This window comes from Mesoplodon bidens (genome assembly GCF_964165515.1).
Source record: "Mesoplodon bidens genome assembly, chromosome: 12".
In the NCBI taxonomy this organism is placed as follows: Eukaryota; Metazoa; Chordata; class Mammalia; order Artiodactyla; family Ziphiidae; genus Mesoplodon; species Mesoplodon bidens.
The window spans coordinates 66,060,925-66,081,646 of record NC_138168.1 but is presented as its reverse complement, the minus strand read 5'-3'; the positions used below and the strand labels follow the sequence as shown (position 1 = coordinate 66,081,646).

At 34.4% G+C, this 20,722-nt stretch overlaps 1 protein-coding gene across 8 annotated transcripts in view; it reads left to right on the top strand.

Annotated features, from left to right (window-relative positions):
• Nucleotides 1–20,722, top strand: part of AHI1 (Abelson helper integration site 1) — a gene marked incomplete at its 3' end in the record, with an annotated part of 211,262 nt that overhangs the window by 53,078 nt on the left and 137,462 nt on the right. For all 8 annotated transcript variants that reach the window (XR_014017212.1, XM_081251012.1, XM_081251011.1 and 5 more), the window contains exons 15-19: nt 112–218; nt 2,767–2,885; nt 5,231–5,361; nt 7,111–7,251; nt 18,661–18,857. Coding sequence is in view for 7 of the 8 variants with exons in the window: in XM_081251012.1 (XP_081107138.1) it covers nt 112–218; nt 2,767–2,885; nt 5,231–5,361; nt 7,111–7,251; nt 18,661–18,857 (695 nt within the window). The remainder of the gene's footprint in view (nt 1–111; nt 219–2,766; nt 2,886–5,230; nt 5,362–7,110; nt 7,252–18,660; nt 18,858–20,722) is intronic.

Below are 20,722 nucleotides of genomic sequence, written 5' to 3'. Positions count from 1 at the left end.
TACTAGCCCTTCAATTCTTTGTTTTATTGGGATGTGTTTTCCCAATTTCATAATATTTGTTTCAACCTCTGTGTGACATTTATACGTAAGTAATTTTATTTTTTTAAATAGGTCATCACATGTATTCAGGAGACTGCACAGGGGTGATTGTTGTTTGGAATACGTATGTCAAAGTTAATGATGTGCAACACTCAGTGCGTCACTGGAGTGTAAATAAGGTATAGAGCCATTTCATATTTGGGGATTTAATTAAAGAAATGGGGAAAAAGAAATTGAACCACATGACTTTAAGATGTCAGGACAGATTCACTTTGTTATAAAGCAGAAACTAACACACCATTGTAAAGCAATTATACTCCAATAAAGATGTTAAAAAAAAAAAAAGATGTCAGGACATTCCGTTCATTCTTTTCAAAGAAATTAAGTTTTTCTCAGTCCCTGAGAAGTCAATTATCATGTCTTCCTGATGGCTAATTGATAATAGTGACATAGTGAAATTTTCTTCATTTTGGCCAGGCTTTTTTTTTTTTTTTTTTGAGCCCTATTTTGCCCTATGGTATTCAGGGATCCATTACTGAAATTTATGCAATATGAGGTATATGTTATATCACCATCTATACATAATAACATTTTCTGCTATTCATATTCTTTTTTCCTTGGTCTAATAACATCACTAAAAACACTGTGCTCAAGGTTTTGTTAACAGTGCTATCCCTCAAAATTATGTGATCAAGATTATGTAAATATGAGAGGGCCTATCATTTAATCACAGTAATTGTTTCATTTGAAATATACTAAATTGGCAGAAACAAATGAATGATCTCATTTTTGAAGGAGAGTGTTTTAAAGATGGCTTGTATACCAAGCAACTTTGTTGGTGCATATTTAGTATGTTTAAGTTAAAAATACAAAATGAATTATTAAACCTGAGTTGTTTTTATATGTATTGATGTAGTTTTTGTCTTACATGCTATACCTGTGTTCTTCAGTTTTGTTCTTCATAATAGATTATAATTGTCCCTGTTTAAAAAAAAGACATTCTACATGAAAAAGAATTTCCAGGAACTTTAGTTAAATCTGTTGAGTCTGTCAGATCTGTTTAAAAACCAGTCTATTCTATTTTTAGTCATTCTCATCTAGTCTGTCAGATTAATGAATGATGGCTTGGGATTCATGTTGTAGCCTAATTTCACAAACTTTGCAAAGGACTTTCTAATTACTTACTTATTGATACCTAAAGGATTGGCAAGGCTCCAAAGGCACCATTTCTAATCATTTGAGTCTACAGTGCAGAGTGTATTATTTGTATTAAAAATCATGTGTTTCTTTACCTCAATATAGTAACCAAAAGGCAAATATACCTTGGAAATCTGCCTCCTGGTGGTTACTTGAGACAGTCGAAAATAGAAAGTTAGGAAATGAGCTGGGATGTCTTTTTAGTAGCTTATGTCCTAGGACAGATGGGAGACTGCAACTTCTTACTTGGTTCTCTTCAACCAGCAGTGGGGGGAAGGATGCTGGGTTATACACATCTATCCCTTAAGATGAGGTGTCCATGTGCTGTTGCACACACTCCTTGGTATAGGGCGTGGTCTTTAGAACTAGGGCTTGAGCATGAATATGATAAAAATATGAAGGAACTCATTAACAGATACTACAAACACTGACTCTACCAGTAGCTTTCTCAAACCTGTACCTAACACTTAACTTGTTATGCAGCCTTGGTTTTGATTTTGCACATTTGCATCTGTGTAAGTGTTGCTCCAATTGCTCACACCTTCAGCAGTGCATCTCCACCTCCAAATCGTAGTTGGGCTCAGTAGAATCCCCCATCTGTGGTATCAGTATTTGACTTTGTAACTTGTGAAAATCTGACAGCAGGTTTTAGCACCAAATAGCAGTAGGAGGGGCTCAGCTGCTGATACTAGGATTATAGCAGTTTGTACCCCACCTCAGCTGGTGCCAACCCACCTCTGAAGAGGAGACCCTCTAAGAGAAGCGGGCAAGAATAATAAGGGGTCCTCGAGGGAGAAGAAGGCTAATTCAGAATTCTGCCCACAGGTTAAAGCAGACCCTCTCTTGACTCTTTAGACTTTAGTTTAAGCAGTTTTACATTTGCAGTTTTTTTCTTTCTCCTGGTAATCGAAACAAGAACCTTTGGAAATTGTCCTTATACACGGCTTGTTCAGGCAGATTCTCCTTCAGTGTTTGTGTCTTTCTTGACATCATTAATCAGGTCTACTTATAGTCTTCTTCTATAAGTAGAAGATTTAGCTGCCTTAAGTATCCAAAAAAAAAAAATTACAATCTAAACTAAATTATTTCAGAATAAGATGCTGATAATTTACCTTTTTCAGGACAAGTGGAAATAGATGTATGAAGAAATAATCTGAGACTGAAATAGAACTTGAGAGCTAATTCTATACTTAATTTTGAATTTATAAAAATTGGAAAGTTTCTTATCTGATGATAGACAGTGTAGTGTTAGAAGATGTGTTGGTAGAAAGTGCTTCTTGTTTGGGAATATACTACAAAAACACTAATTAAATATGGTGTTACATAACAACCAAAAAATAGATTTTAGCAGCTTTATTTTCATCCTTAACCTGAAGTTACTCGGAATAATTTTGCTAACAATTTTAAAACATCCTGTATTGTGCAACTGAAAATGACATCTTAAAATTAAATTTGTACACTTAAAAGGGCTTAACTTTAGACAAACTTTACAGTGGTAATATTTTATAATCTTTTTAAAAATCATTTTAGGAAATTAAAGAGAGTGAGTTTAAGGGGATTCCAATAAGTTACTTGGAGGTTCATCCCAATGGAAAACGTTTGTTAATTCATACCAAAGACAGTACTTTGAGAATTTTGGATCTCCGAATGTAAGTATATTTCAGTATTTGCAGGTTAAGTGCTCATAGATTAAGTAATGATTTAATTCATATTTATAAAGTGCAGCTGTGGTTCTCAACTAGAGAATTTTGTCCCTCAGGGGACCTCTGGCAGTGTCTAGAAACACTTTTGAATGTTTATTCCAGAATCTGGTGGATAGAGACCAGAGATATCACTAAGCATCCTGCAGTGCATGAGACAGGCCTCTGCAACAATTATCTGACCCCAAATGTGAATAGTTCTTAGGCTGAGATGTAGTCTATTGTTTTTTATTTTCACAATAAAAAAAAAGAAACTACTGCCATCAAATATCTTTTATCTCTATGATATTGGTTTAACATAGTATTATGATCTGCTGTCATGCCTGAATGAGAGGGCTTTTGATTCATACATCCTTGTTTTTCCTTTTTGTTTTATTTCTAAAAGAGGCAAATGAAAAGAGATATTCTTAATGTAAAAGGCAGAAGCAGAGTTCTAGGAAAAGCAGCATGGACTTCTGGTGTGCTTTGGTTTTGACGTTAAAAGTTCCTGTAAAACAAATGAGAGAAAGCTATTTTATTAAGTTTCATTATTGTATTTAGAAAGGCAAATGTGGTAATCCAGGTTCGTTTATTCTGCAATCATCACTTTAGGGCTAACCATTAAGCCCTTCAGCATTTATGTAGAACTGTTTGAGACACTGGCATGGGTGCTGTAGGAGAATGATAAGCAGAATTTGTTCATCAGGAATTTATAGTCTAGTTGTACTACCTCCAAAATAACATACGAAACACTTAGGCTACATTGTGAGATCTTCAAGGACTGGAATCTGCTTATTTTTCTCTATACATCGTACCCACATCATACCTAACAGACAGCAAGTACTCAATAAGTATTTTTAATGAGTATAAATACATAATAAAAGGATTGTATTTTTCATGACAATGGTAAAGCTGATAGCTATAATATAGTCTTCTGTTAAAGGCTCTGTGGCAAGACTGGTCTTTGAGCTCAATCTTGAAGGATGGGTAGAATTTAGACAAGATGGCAGTGTCCTCACTGGGGTGGAAAACCTGAAAAGCCTGGAATAAAGTTTGGAGGTAGCATAATGGAAGCTGTATTCAGGGCAGAGTGAGTTTGTATGAGCATGTGTTTCTTGCTAAGGAATGCCGAGAGAGAATCCAATAGAAATTAGAGCCAGACTTCAGAAGACCAGGCCTGCAGAGTTTGGTTGTTCTCTTTTTAAGCAGTATAGTATTCAGCCTATGATCATGCTTGGGCTCTAGAAGAAAACTGCTTACAGTCAAAATACTGCCTGTTCCACCCCTTACTAGCTGATTAATCTCCCTGTAGTCTCTCTTTCCTCATCACTCAAATGGAAGAAATAATATACCATCCTCATAAATGTTCTGTGAGGAATAAACTAGTTTATACATGTAACGTACTTAAAACATTAACAAACATAGCAGAAGTGTTTGACCCAGTAACCTTAGGTTTAGTTATTTATGTTAAGAAAATAATTATGAGGCAGTGCAAAAAATATGTATATACACAAGGTTGTTCACAGAAATCATATTCATGGTAGGGGAAAGCTGGAAACATCCTAAGTGTTATCCAACAATAGAAAATTTCTTAAGATACATTTAGACAATGATATAATATATGCCTATTAAAATGATAATGCGTAATCTTTATTTTCTGACTTGGTGGCCATTATTCATGACTCATTGTTGACTGAAAAAAGCAGATAACAGAGCAGTATATGTAATATCTTCTCTGTACACCAGGGATGATAATAGTACCTACCTGGCGCATAATAAGCACTAAAACAGTGTTAGCTGTTATTATTCATAAGTTAAAAAGCCTGGAAGGTTATATACCATATTTAATAAATGATTCAATAATGTTTTGTCTGATGCTTCTGCAACGATCAAGTATTCATTGTTTGATTTTAAAAATTTATCACATGGAGAAAATATAAGAATATAAAAATTCTGTTCATTTCTTAGTAACCAATACAAATGCTACTTCCAAAGTAGTCTTTTGCTCCATAGCTAGAAATCATCTCTCCTATCCAAATCTGAAAAGTACTCTTTCTGTTCTTCTTTTGTGGCACTTTCTACATCCACTTTCTATTTTACTTTAATGCATTTCTTCTCTCTCTTGCTAAATTATAAGCTCCCTGAGCTCTGGGACTATCTCTTCTTTATTCTGCATCCATCATAGAATGTATCCTGCATAACAGGTTCTCACAAGTTGTTTGTTAAATGCAAATGAAATATTTAAAAGTTTTCCTACCACCAGTCTTTTAAATGGGTAAGACAGGTTACATTTGTAAAATCTTTTTGGTTTCTAGATTAGCAGCAAGGAAATTTGTAGGTGCAGCAAATTATCGAGAGAAGATTCACAGTACTTTGACACCATGTGGGACTTTTCTCTTTGCTGGAAGTGAGGATGGTATAGTATATGTTTGGAACCCAGAAACAGGTAAATAATATTTCATTGAACTTAAAAATTTTTTTGTTTTGTTTTTGATGAAGTATAAAAACTACAATTTTATGGGGCTTCCCTGGTGGCGCAGTGGTTGAGAGTCCGCCTGCCGATGCAGGGGACGCGGGTTTGTGCCCCGGTCCGGGAGGATCCCACATGCCACGGAGCGGATGGGCCCGTGAGCCATGGCCGCTGAGCCTACGCGTCCGGAGCCTGTGCTCCACAATGGGAGAGGCCACAAGAGTGAGAGGCCCGCGTACCGCAAAAAAAAAAAAAAAAAAAAAACCCTATAATTTTATGGAGTAATTTTCAAGGAAATTCTGATTTCAGGTTCTCAGTTATGTTTTTCAAAATTGGAAAGCTGATAATGGAATTCAGCTGCAGTCTAAATTTATATTAAATTCTGTTCTTTATAGTTTTGATATCTTCATGGATTTAGAATTTCACATTGTAATTCAAGGTTTATTCTTTCCTTGCTGGTAATGAGATATTGTTGAACTTAGAGAAGTATTTAATGAGGACTGTAATACAAAACACAGTATTATAAATTGAATTTAGAGTACAACTAGGTATACAAATGGTTAACCATCTACATTTTTATTAGAAACAAACATACTCCTGTCAGTTTTGGATGTCTGAAACTTAATAGCAATTTTACTGTAATTCAGCTTTTGTTGTTTTTGTTTTTGTTTTTGTTTTTGCGGTACGCGGGCCTCTCACTGTTGTGGCCTCTCCCTTTGCGGAGCACAGGCTCCGGACACGCAGGCTTAGTGGCCATGGCTCACGGGCCCATCCGCTCCGTGGCATGTGGGATCCTCCCGGACCGGGGCACAAACCTGCGTCCCCTGCATGGGCAGGCGGACTCTCAACCACTGTGCCACCAGGGAAGCCCTGTAATTCAGTTTTTTTCAATAACGTAAGCTATTATATTGGGCAGTTCATTTGTGCTTCACCTTGCTTTTTAAAAGAAAAGCCAAAACTACATAAACATTTTTTTTAGCAGTAGAAAGAATTTTATAGAAGTCACTTTAAAATTTCTTTAATGAGCAGTATTTGACTTCAGCTTTTTATTTTCTTCACCTTTCCCTTTAGGCATTTTTGACTAGTCAGTTCACTTATAGTTTTTTTTTTTTTTCCTTACTGTATTTTGATACTTCAGCATCAGTTCATAAGTGTTCATAAATCTCTTTTCCCTAATCCATGGAACTGGATTCTTTGCTTTTTGAGTTCTGATTTTCAAACTTAAACTTCTGCTGTGGGCCTCTTTTAGTCATTAATAATCATATGCATCTTTAAAGCAGATGGTACGTCAAACAGCCTCTGGAAGAAAAATAGAAAAAATTAATTCCTCACTAAACCTCTCCCAACCAGAGTTTCTTTAGTTTTAATCCTGACATTCCTCCCCTAGTTCTCCCTGGAGTTTTTTGTTAGTTGGCATTTGCTCAGCTCTGACAGATCTCAGAGTCAGGTCTCTCTACTACCAAGCTCTTTGTCTTTATTTTGTGCCTTGAATACCTCCGTGAAGAGGTTGGACTGAGAAGTAGAAAAAGGAGGGCCAACAGAATGAAAAATAAAGATAATTATTTAATATAGTGGTACTCAAATATTTATAAGTTTTTAAGGTGTTCATGTAAATAACGTGAGCTTTATCATTACTTACTATAAATCTTTTTAAATAAGCTACAGAATAATCTAATGAGAAGTATCTGAGATGGTACAAATTATTGAATGTCTTTTCTTATTTAGGAGAACAGGTAGCAATGTATTCTGACCTGCCATTCAAGTCACCCATTCGAGATATTGCTTATCATCCACTTGAAAATATGGTGGCATTTTGTGCATTTGGGCAGAATGAGCCAATTCTTCTATATATTTATGATTTCCATGGTAAGTCTACCACTTGGTAAGAGGAGAATATTTAGAGTAACCTTTACATTTAGACTGAACCGGAAATTATGAGCTCTGTGAAAACTGTCATCCTTTGTATTAACAAAGCTCTCTTGAATACACTATGAAAGCCAAGTGACTTAAAAAGGTCATATTATTATTATAACATTTTATTTTTCCATGAGCACTATTATTATGGAGTTTAAATATCATCAAAAGTACACATAATGGTTGTGCTCTTACGTTGTAATCACAGAAAGGTAGTCATCACTTCCTTTGTAAATCAATTTAAATAAATAAAATTCACCTAAAAATTATTTGGGAATATGTCTAAATTTAAAAGATAAATAACATTTAGGAAATATGGATCTGTAATGTGTTTACTTGAATATTGAGTTAATTTCCTATTCTTTGTTTTTCTTTTTTACTAAAGCACATAGTTTAAATAAGTTGTAATTTTGAGAGTTTCTTAACATAAAAAGAAGGCAAAAAAATCAAGCGTCAATGAAAATGAGATCTGGAATTAGAAATCTAACGTCTTTTTCTACACTAAAATTACACTATTCTATAATTTTGGAAAATAATAAGGAAATAAAGACTAAAGACACATTTTTCAGAAATAGTATGGCATTATTAGAATTATCTGGATTTATGCTATTTTTCATATATTTCTTTAATTTTTGTCCTGAAATTAGGATTTCATTGTTCTGCATGGTATTGATAGTGCTGACACTCTCAAAATTGCAGTTCCAGAATGCTTTTTATTACTCTCTTTGCTTTGTTTAGGATATCATTCACTGTTTTTGCTAAGCTAAGATGGCTTCCACACAACATCATAAATGCATAAACATGCAAATATGTATACAGGTAACATTGCTGTGGAACTATCTAGACGGAGTGTTTTAAGTTAATGAAATGCAAGTGGTTAAGCTTACTGCATTAATACAGTGTGAATTGGTTAATGTTTGTGATAAGTGCTAAGTGTTAGACAATTGAGTTAAGCTCTAAACCTGAAGTTCTTGATCATAGTATGGATTTTATTATGCCTTTACAGGTGAATTATATTAGAAAATATGTAAAATTGAGATTTATCCTGTTTTAAAGAATTTTACAAAGAAGAAATAATAAATTTCTCTGACACATATTCAGATTTACAGAACAGTATTACTGATGGTGGAATTGTTAAACAACACAATACCACTTGCTATTACAAACAAATTTAGCAAAAGTAAACACTGCCTGACTATGGGAAAAGACAAGTGGATTTCTCAAATCATCCAGTGCCCAAGTTTGTTGTCTAGTTCAAACATATGTCCTGAAACAGGTCTTTCTTTTATACGTTTTAAATCTTCACAGAAAGGAGAAGAGTTATACCTATTTACTTTGTAATGGGAACTGTTATATAGGAAATAGGCACTCAATTAATTTCCTCAAACTCTTCAGAAGTTTCACCACAGTTTTCATTGAATTTCTATTTTGCTTTTTAGGCTTTTGAAATTTTCACTACAAAATGCAATTTAAAGCTCCAGTCTCATCTTTTTTCTTTAGTTTATTTTTTTGTCTTTGATAGAAGTTCATCAGTAGCTTAGCCCAGTTAGGTTTGTCCATTTGGTTTTGTGACAATAGACATTTAGACTAAGAAGTCCATTCTAGAAGCATAAGTAGAAAGAGCCAAGTGCTTAGGAGTTCAAAAACATTTACTTTTAGGCTCAGCTCTGTTTCTTTAGTGGCCTTGCACAAGCCTCTTGCCTTCCTGAAGCTCCATTTCCCTATCTAGTAAATGGTCCTACAACTACTAATATCTGTCCTACCTAAGAGATTTTTTGCGAGGGTGCTATGAGACAGGGACTGTGAAAGTACTTTGTAAGTTGATAAGCACTATACTAAAACAAACAAAAAGGATAAAGTGGGTTGTTACCGTGCTCATCCAACCTGTATACACTTGACTCTATGGGAACGTATATTTTAATATGCTGATAAGCCTCTCTGTGTGGAATGAAATGGAAAAAAAGGTTTTTTTCCCTTTCTTTCACTCTTTCTGTTGGTCAGCCTTTTTCTTTTATTTTTTAGAGTGTGTACCTTTCTAGGTCAGTTGTATTAGAAAATAAATGCATAAAGTTAAGAATATTATGTCCACAGTATCTTAATGTAAATGAGGGATTTCCATGAGTGTTTTAGAAATTTAAATGTTCAATTAATACACATATTAAATAAAAATATTTTGTGCAGTGTATTTAGAACACAATTTTTGATATACTAACACACCTTTACAAACAAAACTCAAAATGTTTCAATACATTTTCCCAAATCTTTGCTGCCTATTTTTAAAAAGAAGCAGTTTAGGAAAAAGTTAATGTGATCTCAAGCAATCCAGGATTTAGCACAGTTCTTGTGAATGGTATATAACCATGAAAAAATGGAAAGTTGTTTCAGACTCTAAAATATTTTGCTCATTAAATACAGGCCAGAATCATGAAGTCTTAAAATTTTTTCAATGAAAATTATAACATTTATTACTGACCTATTATACTTTGCCTTATATTTTATTTATCTTTTAACACAGGACTATTTTGCTCACACTTTCTTGTCTGAAAATAAAGTTTACAAGTAGTTTTACATAAATGTTTTAATGGTAAAAAATTTGAAAGATACAAAACAGTTACATGATTTTTTAGATAGTATTTATCAGAGCAGCTGATACATTTAGGCAATTTTTAAGGAAAATGGAGTAAGCTCATTTTTTTTTTTATCAGTTAAATAAGCTGTGAATGAGACCACAGTGGTAGCTAAATGTATCATCCATCTTTCAGTTCTAGCAAAATCTGTGAAGAGTCAGCAAGCATCTTTCCCTGTTAAGCATGTGTTCAGGTTGTGGTCTTTTGGGTCTTTCATTCTACTGACTTTTTGCTTTTTTTGGTAAGAAATATGATTTTTACTTTCAGAAGGCAGTTTTATTTGCCTGATGTTGAAAGGGTTAATCATCTAGTAATACAAAATTTAGTCACAGTGTACCACAAATAATGTACTTTTAGGATTCCCATAATAACAGAGTACTAGTCAGAGAAACGGCTTCTAATCAATTAAATTTATGAAGCTAGACTTCAGCAATTAATGTTCTGTTATTAATCAATACTTGTCTACCTCAATCTCTAGGATCCTGTTCTACATTTAATGATAATTATGTCTAATACTTACAAAGCATTTTCCATGTTCCTGGTGCTACTTTAAGCACTTTACCCATATTTTTTTAAAGTTTTCACAATAATTTTATGAGATAAGTATTATAATTATTCCCATTATGGGAGCCAGGACTTGGATCCATACAGGCTGGACTTGGAGTCCATGCTCTCATTTGCTACACTAAACTGCCTTTTTAGCAGATTTCCTGAAATATTAGCTTTTGATTGTCTAATATGCAAACTTTTTTTTTCTACAAAACCATTTCTTCTATGCCTCTCTGTGGAGTATGTGATTTCTTTATATTGTCTGTACTTTGTGGGAAGCAGAATTGGAGGCTTATCTGTCTTTTTATTACTGGTACCTAGTCTGAATACTGGCACATATTGAATATACATGTAGTATTTTAAGCAGGATCAAGTCTTAATTTGGGAAGTTCTCAGCATTATACGGTAATCCCAGGTAGTGAGCCTAATTTTTCACTAGGTGGCAGTATCTCCTGTGAATCAGTATTAACTCTGGAGTGCTTTTCAGTCATAGTGTTTCAGGTAAAACAAACCTTCATTGAGCATTTATTGTGTGCCAAGTTGAACAGCGCTGTGAAACCCAGGAATCAGAACCATGCTCTTTTCCAATCTTCTGTGCTTCCTAAGTAGTTAATTAAACCTCTGGGAGAATTTTAGTTAAACTGAAAAGCAGTCTACCATTGACACTAAACATGATTTTATTTATAGAACTCATATTTATTAATGATCACCTGCATCGTCATTGTTGATAGGTTTATTTTTCACATTGTGACATGTTTTACCAGAATTCAGGGCAATATATACCTTTACATTCCTATATAACTTGCTCAGTAACAAAAAACCCATGGTGTTTACAAGGCCCTGTGTCTAACATCCTACCTGTTATATTACTGATGTGCAATAAATACATGAAATAAGAATTTAAAATCCCATAGAATAGCATTTTCCCCTTACATTTTATAAAAATATAGAATGAAAGGCGTGATCAGTTAGTAAATTTGGGGCTAATAATGATAGTGGTAGTAGCAGTAACTAATATTTATCAAGTATTTATGCTATCAAGCATTTATTTATTTATTTAGTAAGTATCCCCTACTCTCATGAGCATTTTACATGCATTATCTCATACAGTTCTCCCAAATCCCCACAAGATAGTTGCCATTATTATCCCCATTTTGCAGATGAAACTGAGGCACAGGGAGCATGAAGTAATTTGCCTGAGGTCACACAATTGGTAAAATGACGATGCTTGCCAGGCTGTCTGACTCCAGAGCCTATGCTCTTAAAACATTAAGCTATCTGCCACAGCTACTTATTTAGTCGTTGCATTTCCTATTTCATGAAGTAACTTAAGAAGGTAGCCAGATATGCCTGTGGTGAAATGTAGTGTTTGTTTTCAATTTTAATATTTAGGAAGACCCCTTAAGAGTAAAAGGAGCTTTGGTTGTCTAGTATCATTAATTGTTCACTCCTTTACAAATGTTGGCGGTAATTATAATGCATTAAGCCATTATATTCTCAATATAGTCCAAAATATGATTTTTCTTTATTATGTAATGTCAAATTTTAATGTAACTACTTTTATAATATTTTTGCAATAAGGTAATGTCTAGTGGAAATAAATTTAACATCTGTAGTTGTATGTATAATTTAATGGTGTTCTTGAAGTACTAATTATGAATGATTCAAAAGCAAACTCAGATGTTGTAATCCTCATACTTGGATAAGACTAAGCAGTAACATATATAACTGATTGTAGGTTAGAGTTTTAGATATCTATTATTAGCTTAGTAGGAGAAATTGAGATAGAAATGCCAAATTTTAAGACATACTGAAGCTACTTATTTCTTGGTTATATCCTGAAGCATCTGTTTTAATATTCCACACATGAGGGATACTCTCATTGAAAGCTTATGTCATTCAAGGATTCAGGGCGTATGGAAAACATAGTCAACTTAATGGCTTTGAGCACAAACCAGAGCCCTGAATTCCTCACCCAGGCATTTTCTTATGCTTACATTGGTGCTTTCTAAAGTGCCTCCAGGGGACTTACCTGGTGGCGCAGTGGTTGGGAATCCGCCTGCCAATGCAGGGGACACGGGTTCGAGCCCTGGTCCGGGAGGATCCCACATGCAGTGGAGTAACTAAGCCCGTGCGCCACAACTACTGAGGCTGCTCTCTGAAGCCCATGAGCCACAACTGCTGAGCCTACGTGCCACAGCTGCTGAAGCCCACACCCCTGGAGCCCGTGCACTGCAACACTGCAACTGGGGAAAGCCTGCACACAGCAACAAAGACCCAACACAGCCCAAAATTAATTAATTAATTAATTAATTAATTAAAAATAAATACACTGCCCCCCAAAAGAAAAAATGGTACAGTTCAAAATAGACAACAGTGTGGAGGGAAAGACGGAAGTAGGAATAAGAGCATTTTGGTCCTAGACAAAATGCCATCACCTTCTATTTGACCCTGGTCAAAAAATTTATCATTTCTGTATCTGTTTTTTCACCTGAAAAATTAAAATAATACCTGTTTTATTTTATCTCAAAGGATAAAATGAAACTAGAAAGCAAGGCGTGGAGCATAGATATATGAAGCAGGCTGCAGTAGGGAAATCCTAGCTATTTTCTGTAGCAGTATACATGTCCCACACTTTCAGTTGAATAGCGTGGTGTGTGATGATTGATAATGGAATAGGAAATCAACAAAACTACAATGCATGTACTTCAGGGCATTTGGAGATAGTTTATTATATTTTTGATGTTCAACTAACAGATTTGCTGAATGATGGTAGACCATCTCCCATATGGTTGGCTATGAGACATGAGTCTTTTACACTTTCTTGTATAGCTTTTTGAAGTTTTATTAGTGACACTTTATAAGTTCTACATGACATATAAAATATTTCAAGAAATACAATATTATGAACAGGCCCTGAAATACACTCAGACTACTAGAATTGAAGTATTACTCAGTAGAACTTCTTTGATCCATTGACGCAGTTTCTTAAGATTCGCTGAAACAGGAACAAGTCAGGCCCAGTGAAACACAATAAAAAATTATAAGCCCTTGAACATTCTTGTCTTAGTCAATTTGGACTGCTATAACAGAATAGCAGAGACTAGATGGCTCATAAACAACAGAAATTTCTTTCTCACAGTTTTGAAGTCTGGGAAGTCCAAAATCAAAGCACTGACTCTTTGTCCAATGGAAACTCACTTTCTGGTTCATAACCAGCACCTTTAGCTGTACCCTCACATGGTACAGCTAAAGACATTATTGGGGTCTTTTTTATAAGAGCACTAATCGCTTTCATGAGGGCTCTGCTCTCATGACCTAATCATCTCCCAAAGGCCCCACCTCTTAATACCATCACCTTGGGGGTTAGGATTCCAACATAGGAATTTTAGGGGAACACAACATTCAGACCACAAAGATTCTCTTCACACCGCAAGTGTGAGAGGAAGAGAAGGAGGATGCTGCATAACTGCTGAATGCCAGGAAACTAGAGCAGTAGACCTACCAGCTTACAGTAATCATATTGTAATTAGAAATAGAAATATTGATAAGTAAATTAGGTATCCAGTAAGATGACTATACACAGTAACATGGGTATGTGTAATAGCAGATTGACCAAAGGTATTTAATGTTGAACCACAAAGAAATATTACTGTTAATATAGTGTAAGAAAAAGACCATGCTATTTTTTAGTTGTACTTTATTATAAAGTCAATAACATAAGTACACATAGGTTTTAATAATAACAAACCTTGTATTATTTTCAAATGCAAAGGGCACAGAATTGAAATATCTTATTTCCTCCATTCTTCCTCCTATAAAGATAAAGATCTCCTGAGGAAAACCACATTATTTTTTTATAATTGTTTAAGGCCAGAACATACAGAGAAGCACTGAACTTACTATATAAATCAAGAAAGAGGGTCAGTTATGAAAACATTTAAAGAATTTTTTAAATTGTGTAAAGTCTAGAATCCCAAATTACAGGTGATAGTAAGTAAATTTAGAAGTATTTTGATGGATATAGGAAGGAAAGGAAATTACATTTCGTTTAAGCAAATGTAGTTGCCGCCTCTGTGTTCTCAGCACCATGTCTATTGCTGTGCTGTACCACTTAGCACATAGCAGTAATTTCTTATTGACCTCCAAAAATTCAGACCCCCAAGAGCGGGGCAGTGTTTTTGTATTCCCAGAGGCTGCTCTAGTGCACTCCTCTAAGAGTCATGAAAGAATAGGGATGAGACTTAAAATTGTGAGTTTTAAACGTATTAGTTAGGTTAGAGCTAAGTTTTAAACATACAAAGTTAAATTAGTACAAGGAAGAGAAAATGACTAAGTGAAGAAATACAGTTACCTAATTGCAACATCATTCTCTAACCATGGCCTCTATGAAAATGATTTAGAAAGCTTTGAACTGTTAGAAGCATAGAGCTTGAAGGAATTTCAGAAATCATCTATTATAACCTATTTTACAGGGAAATAATCTGTATAGTCTTACACAAATAGGTATTTGTGGAGGGCTGGGGAGGGGAAAGAATGCAAGAACTGATCGCAGCTTGTTTGTAGTTTGTAGTATCTGAGAAACTAGGTCTTTATGAATACTTCTGCAGATTTTTTTTATGGCTGTCTTCACAGAACTAGAGGTGCTAAAGATAAAGTAGGGTGTTAATTTGCCTCCTTGAAATTCAGTCAGATGGCTTTTGTATAGAAAATTCCCTTTAGACAACAGAAACAAGTATTCATTATTGTTTGGGGTTTATTTTTGTCATCTGCATCCGTTTAGGCCATTTTAATCTTTTCTGAAAGGCATCCTTAATGCCTGGAAAAATAAACAGATAAATATTCAGGCAATTGCCTTTGGTTATTTTTTACTAGTTAAATAAATTCCTTTTTTAAAAAAGGAAAATAATACATGTTTAGCATAGCATAATACTTAGAAAATACAGTTTGGCAAAAAGAGTAAGGTTAATACCCAAATCCTACTGTCCCTTGTAACTGTTGCTTATATCAGCCTCTGTGCTTCTAACGCGTACTCACCCACTTAGGGCTTGAGGTGAAATTGTAGTTGTGTATCTGTCAAGTACAAAAACATAGGGAGTCAGAAAATGCCATTAAATAGTTAAACCCAGTTTCACTTTCCATTCATAGTAGCAAAAACCAATGAAATGTTAAGAGGACAATTTTGAAAAGCAAATCAGGCAAAGATCATGGAACGTGATTGGTACGTGTTGATTCATTCATCCCTGACCCATCTACTAAAGTTAAACCTCCAGTCCATTGAGCACTCTTCTTTTACAGGTTCAAAGTTTCTCTTTGTTCTTTAAACAATCTTTTATTTGAGGTAAGTAAATGTTCTGAGTGCTATGAAAAGAAGTCCAAACTATATACTGAAAAATAGTAGTCAAACCCACAAAAATCTAAGTGTAGACATGGCTACACTTCCATCTGAAAACAGTCATTGGTACTGAGAAACGTGTATCACTGCAAGGGTGGGCTGTAAGCAGGTCTTCTCCCTCAATTACGTCCCCTGGTTCTTACCACCATCAAGGTCTGCAGGTAGAGAGTCCCAGTTATCATTGAGCTGTTCTTCACTTAGAACACGTGAATGAAGTAGTACATGAATATAAAGGTCAGAGACCTAAATTTTTTTTGTAGGTGCTATTTCAAATTCATGCTTCCTGAAACCAAGGTTGATAACTAAAAAAACCAGTGATCATCCTTTTGTATATTCATTTTATTGCTTTATAAATGTTTTTCTTCCAATTAATAATATATTATGAACAATCTTCTATCATGATAATTATACATCTGTACATAATTTTCGTGGCTGAATTCCCTTTCTTTAAATGAATACACCATAATGTATTTAAACAACTATTGTTGTATAATTCCACTATTATATGTTTTTCAGTATTTTAAGGAACACTTCAGTACACACCTGGCTACCCTTACTCAGTTTGTTCCGTGGGAACAAATATCTTGAGGTACAGTGGGATAGTTGAACAAGCAATAAAAGAAACATCACTTTCTAATTTGCCTTTTTCCTCTTATTTCTTCCTTAATTAGTAGTGAAGTTGAATATATAGTTCTCCTTTTTGTGAATTTTCTGTAATGGTCATTTGCCCATTTTTCTGTTGGATTATTCATTTTTAATTGATTTTATGGGGACTCTTTGAATGTTAACTCCTATCACTTTTCTGTGAGCAGTTTTATTGAGGTATAATTGACATATAATAAACTGCATATATTTTAAATGTACACCCTGATAAGTCAAGACCTAGTTATATACTTGTGAGACTAGCACCTCAGTCAAGATAACGAACACATCCATCATCCCCCAGAGTTACTTTGTGCTCCTTGGTCATCTCTCCCTACCTCCCCCTCCTGCCAAACAAACACTATGAATTAATTTGCATTTTCTAGAATTGTATATGAGTGCAACAGTATATACCACGTACTTTTTTTGATCTGTCTTCTTTCACTCATAATTACTTTGAAGTTAATCTGTGTTTTTGAGTTTATAAATAGTTCTTTTTTATTTCTGAGTATTATTTTATTGTATTGATATGTCACAGTTTGTTTTTCCATCCACCTGTTGATGTTTGGGTTTTATCCAGTTTTTAGCTATTACAAATAAAGATGCTGTGAATATTCGTTTACAAGTGTTTGTATAAACATGTGCTTTTATTTCTCTTGAATAAATACCTAAAAATAGAAGAGCTGGATCCCAGCACAGACATATGTTTAAGAAGCTTCCAGACTGTTCTCTAAAGTGGCTGTGCTGCTTAACCTTCCCACCACTAGTCTGTATTTCAGTATCTCCGTATCCTTGCTAAATTTGAAATGGCCAATCTTTTAAATTTTAGCCCTTGTAATAGGTATGTTGTGCTGTTTCATTGTGGTTTTAATTTGCTTATCCTTAATGACGAATGATGTTAAGCACCTTTTCATGTGCTTATTTACCATCCATGTATCTTCTTCACTGAACCATCTGTTCAGATCTTTTGTCCATTTGTAAAACTGGCTTGTTTGCTTTCTGATTATTGAATTTTGAGAGTTAGGTTTCTTATATACACGTGATGCTCTATCAGATATATGATCTGCAAATATTTCTCCCAGCCTTTGGCTTTTCTTCTAATTGTCTTAAGAGTTTGAAAGAACAGACGTGTGAAATTTTTATGAAGTCCAAAATTGGCAATTTTTTCTTTTATGGATTTTTAAATTATATAATTGTGTAATCAAGAAAATACTATTTTAAATGACTACTTTTTACTTTTTCTCCTTTGTACTTACAGGCATTTTAAAATTTTCAAATTCATTTATTTAAATGATCAAAAGAGATAATGTATGTGAAAGCATCCTAAAAATCGTAAAGTACAATACAGGTGCTAATACCCTTGTCGTCATCGTCATCATCATCATCATCATCATCAAAAACATTCACCCTTTGAGCCATCTATTCCACTCTGGGGTATTAAATCCAAAGAAAGGATTCTTTTAAAAAATAAATTATGAAAGTACCTATGCATAGCCTATAATGAGGGAAAAACAGAAAATATTGTAAATATTTAGCAATGGGAGAATACATAAACTATGGCGCTTCCTTAGATGAGACATTGTAAAGCATTTAGAAATGGTAATTACATAGTTGTAGAAATAGGCAAAAACTTACATTTAAATTGAAAAACTGTTCAATTGTGTTTACACTATGATATTTTACATAAAATGTATATATGAATAAAGATAGAGGTATGAAGATATGAAAACAGTTGTTTTAAGGAAATGGGTTTGTGAATAATTATTTTGATTGTTTTTGTGTTTTCTTTAATTCTATTATATTATGCCTTTGATTTTTTATATTGTGTTTTCTGTATGCATCTCTTCAAAGTTAGAGTCCCCTTCCAATCTGTTATGTTTACCAGACCAAGATACTGCATGGCCTTCAAGGCTCAATTATACTACCTGACATGAAGTTACCTATGAAATTATTATATTTCCTTCTTTATGGTTTACAGTATTTAATAATTTCACATTTTGTTCATCATGTTGTATTATTATTACCCAGTATTTAAAATGTATTATGTACTTTCTGATCATTCCTTTAATGCTACAGTTTCATGGCTTAATTATTTCATTATGCTTTTTGCTGTGATGATTTGAACTAATTATGGACTAATTTTTCCAGTTGCCCAGCAGGAGGCTGAAATGTTCAAACGCTACAATGGAACATTTCCATTACCTGGAATACACCAAAGTCAAGATGCTTTATGCACCTGCCCTAGACTTCCTCATCAGGGCTCTTTTCAGATTGATGACTATGTCCTCACTGAAAATTCTTCAATGAAGATGCAGCAAGTGAAACAGAGGATTGATTCTGTCACAGTAAGTTTACTTATTTTATGCAGTTGAGAAGTTGGAAACTTTAAAACCATTTCAGTTCTGTTTTACATTGCCATGCCAATAAATATTCACTGAACGAAGTAGTTACTTAAAACTAGGCTTTCTTATACTTTTATAGCTTCTTTCTGGTACTTGTTCTAAAATCACTAACTGCAGTAAACAAACTGAACTGAAGATAATCTATTAGGCTTTCCTGACTTGATATCTCTGTAAAGATCAGCCCGGACTTGTTTCTCTATTTTAAAATATATGTGTGTATATGTGTGTATACGCATATATACAACATGCAGACACGCACACACAGCAAATACCAACCTGGGAAGATGTCTACATAAAATATATAAATGGAACAGCCTTCTTAATATGGAAGAACTAAATAATAAAGAAAATAGTGAGACTTCAACAAAGAAATGGATAAATGAAATAAACATGTACTTTCAAAAAGAGTAGGTACAAATGTCTCATAAATGTATTTTAAAGTTCTATCTCACTTCAGAGAAAAGTAGTGCCACAGAAACCAAATATTGCCTGTAAAACTGGAAAATAGATGATGAAAATCAGGAGGAGGATGCTTGGTTAAAAGTCACGTGGTATTCTGTTGGTGGTAAATTACTATATAGTGTTTCTCAAAGATAAGTGGTAAAATGTATTGAGAAGCTTGAACATCCTTAAAAATACTTAGGCTCTTTGACCCTAATAGTTCTTTTAGTGAGAATTGGCCTGAGCTCCTTGAAGACAGGGACTTTGCGGGCTTGTTGTGTTTCCCCTTGTGGCACAGTGCCTGGCACTTAATAAATATCATCCTTTCCCCTCCTCCTTTTTTTTTTTTTTGCGGTGTGCGGGCCTCTCACTGTTGTGGCCTCTCCCGTAGCGGAGCACAGGCTCCGGACGCGCAGGCTCAGCATCCATGGCTCACGGGCCCAGCCACTCCGCAGCATGTGGGATCTTCCCAGACCGGGGCACGAACCCGTGTCCCCTGCATCGGCAGGCGGACTCTCAACCACTGCGCCACCAGGGAAGCCCTCCCCTCCTCCTTTGATAGGGATATTGACCAGTTTTAAACCCAACGTGGGAGGAACTACATTGAGACATCTTTTAGTTCTGACTGTACTTTCTTCCTCTCTCTTTTCCTTTCTTTAGAAAGTTAGAGAGCGTGGGGTATACCAGAGTGCAGATTACTCAGACAACGGGTTCAGCTTTAGTTGGAATATGGGGGAAATTTTTTTATATTTATCAGTATAAATTTTAGAATAATATTACTATAAATTAATATTTCAGTGTTGTAAGACTTTATATTTTAACATTTTAAAATAATTGAATAGTGAATGTGTTCCAGATTTTAAAAGGAAGTATGAATAGATAAATGGAGTTCTAAAAATTAGAGAAAAATATTTATTCACTAGGAAAAAAAAATGGCCCTTGTCTAAAATCTTGCATGGCAAAATGATTTCATCTACAGACTTAAGAGCGACTCACAGATAGATATATAAAAACCAGTTTCCTACAATCTGTCAGTCTTTACACTGTAAAACTTAACATCCTGGAATCACCTTGGGCTTGTAGCTTTTCTCCTGCATCATCTTTTACAGCTGTCATCCTCAGATAAATGAAAGTAGATGTAAAAAGAAATATAAAATCAGAAAAATATTTTTTAAGATAAAGGCAAGGGGAAAGTAAATTGATAATTTATTATAAGAGAAAAACTTGTTTCTCATAGAATCATTGATTTATTTAGCTTTTACTAAACTTTTCCTTTTAAAAATTACGCTTTGGGATTGAGGTAGATTGAGGCTGCCTTTGGAAATGAAAGCTTTGTCTATTTGCTGTGGTTTTTGAAAAACCATATA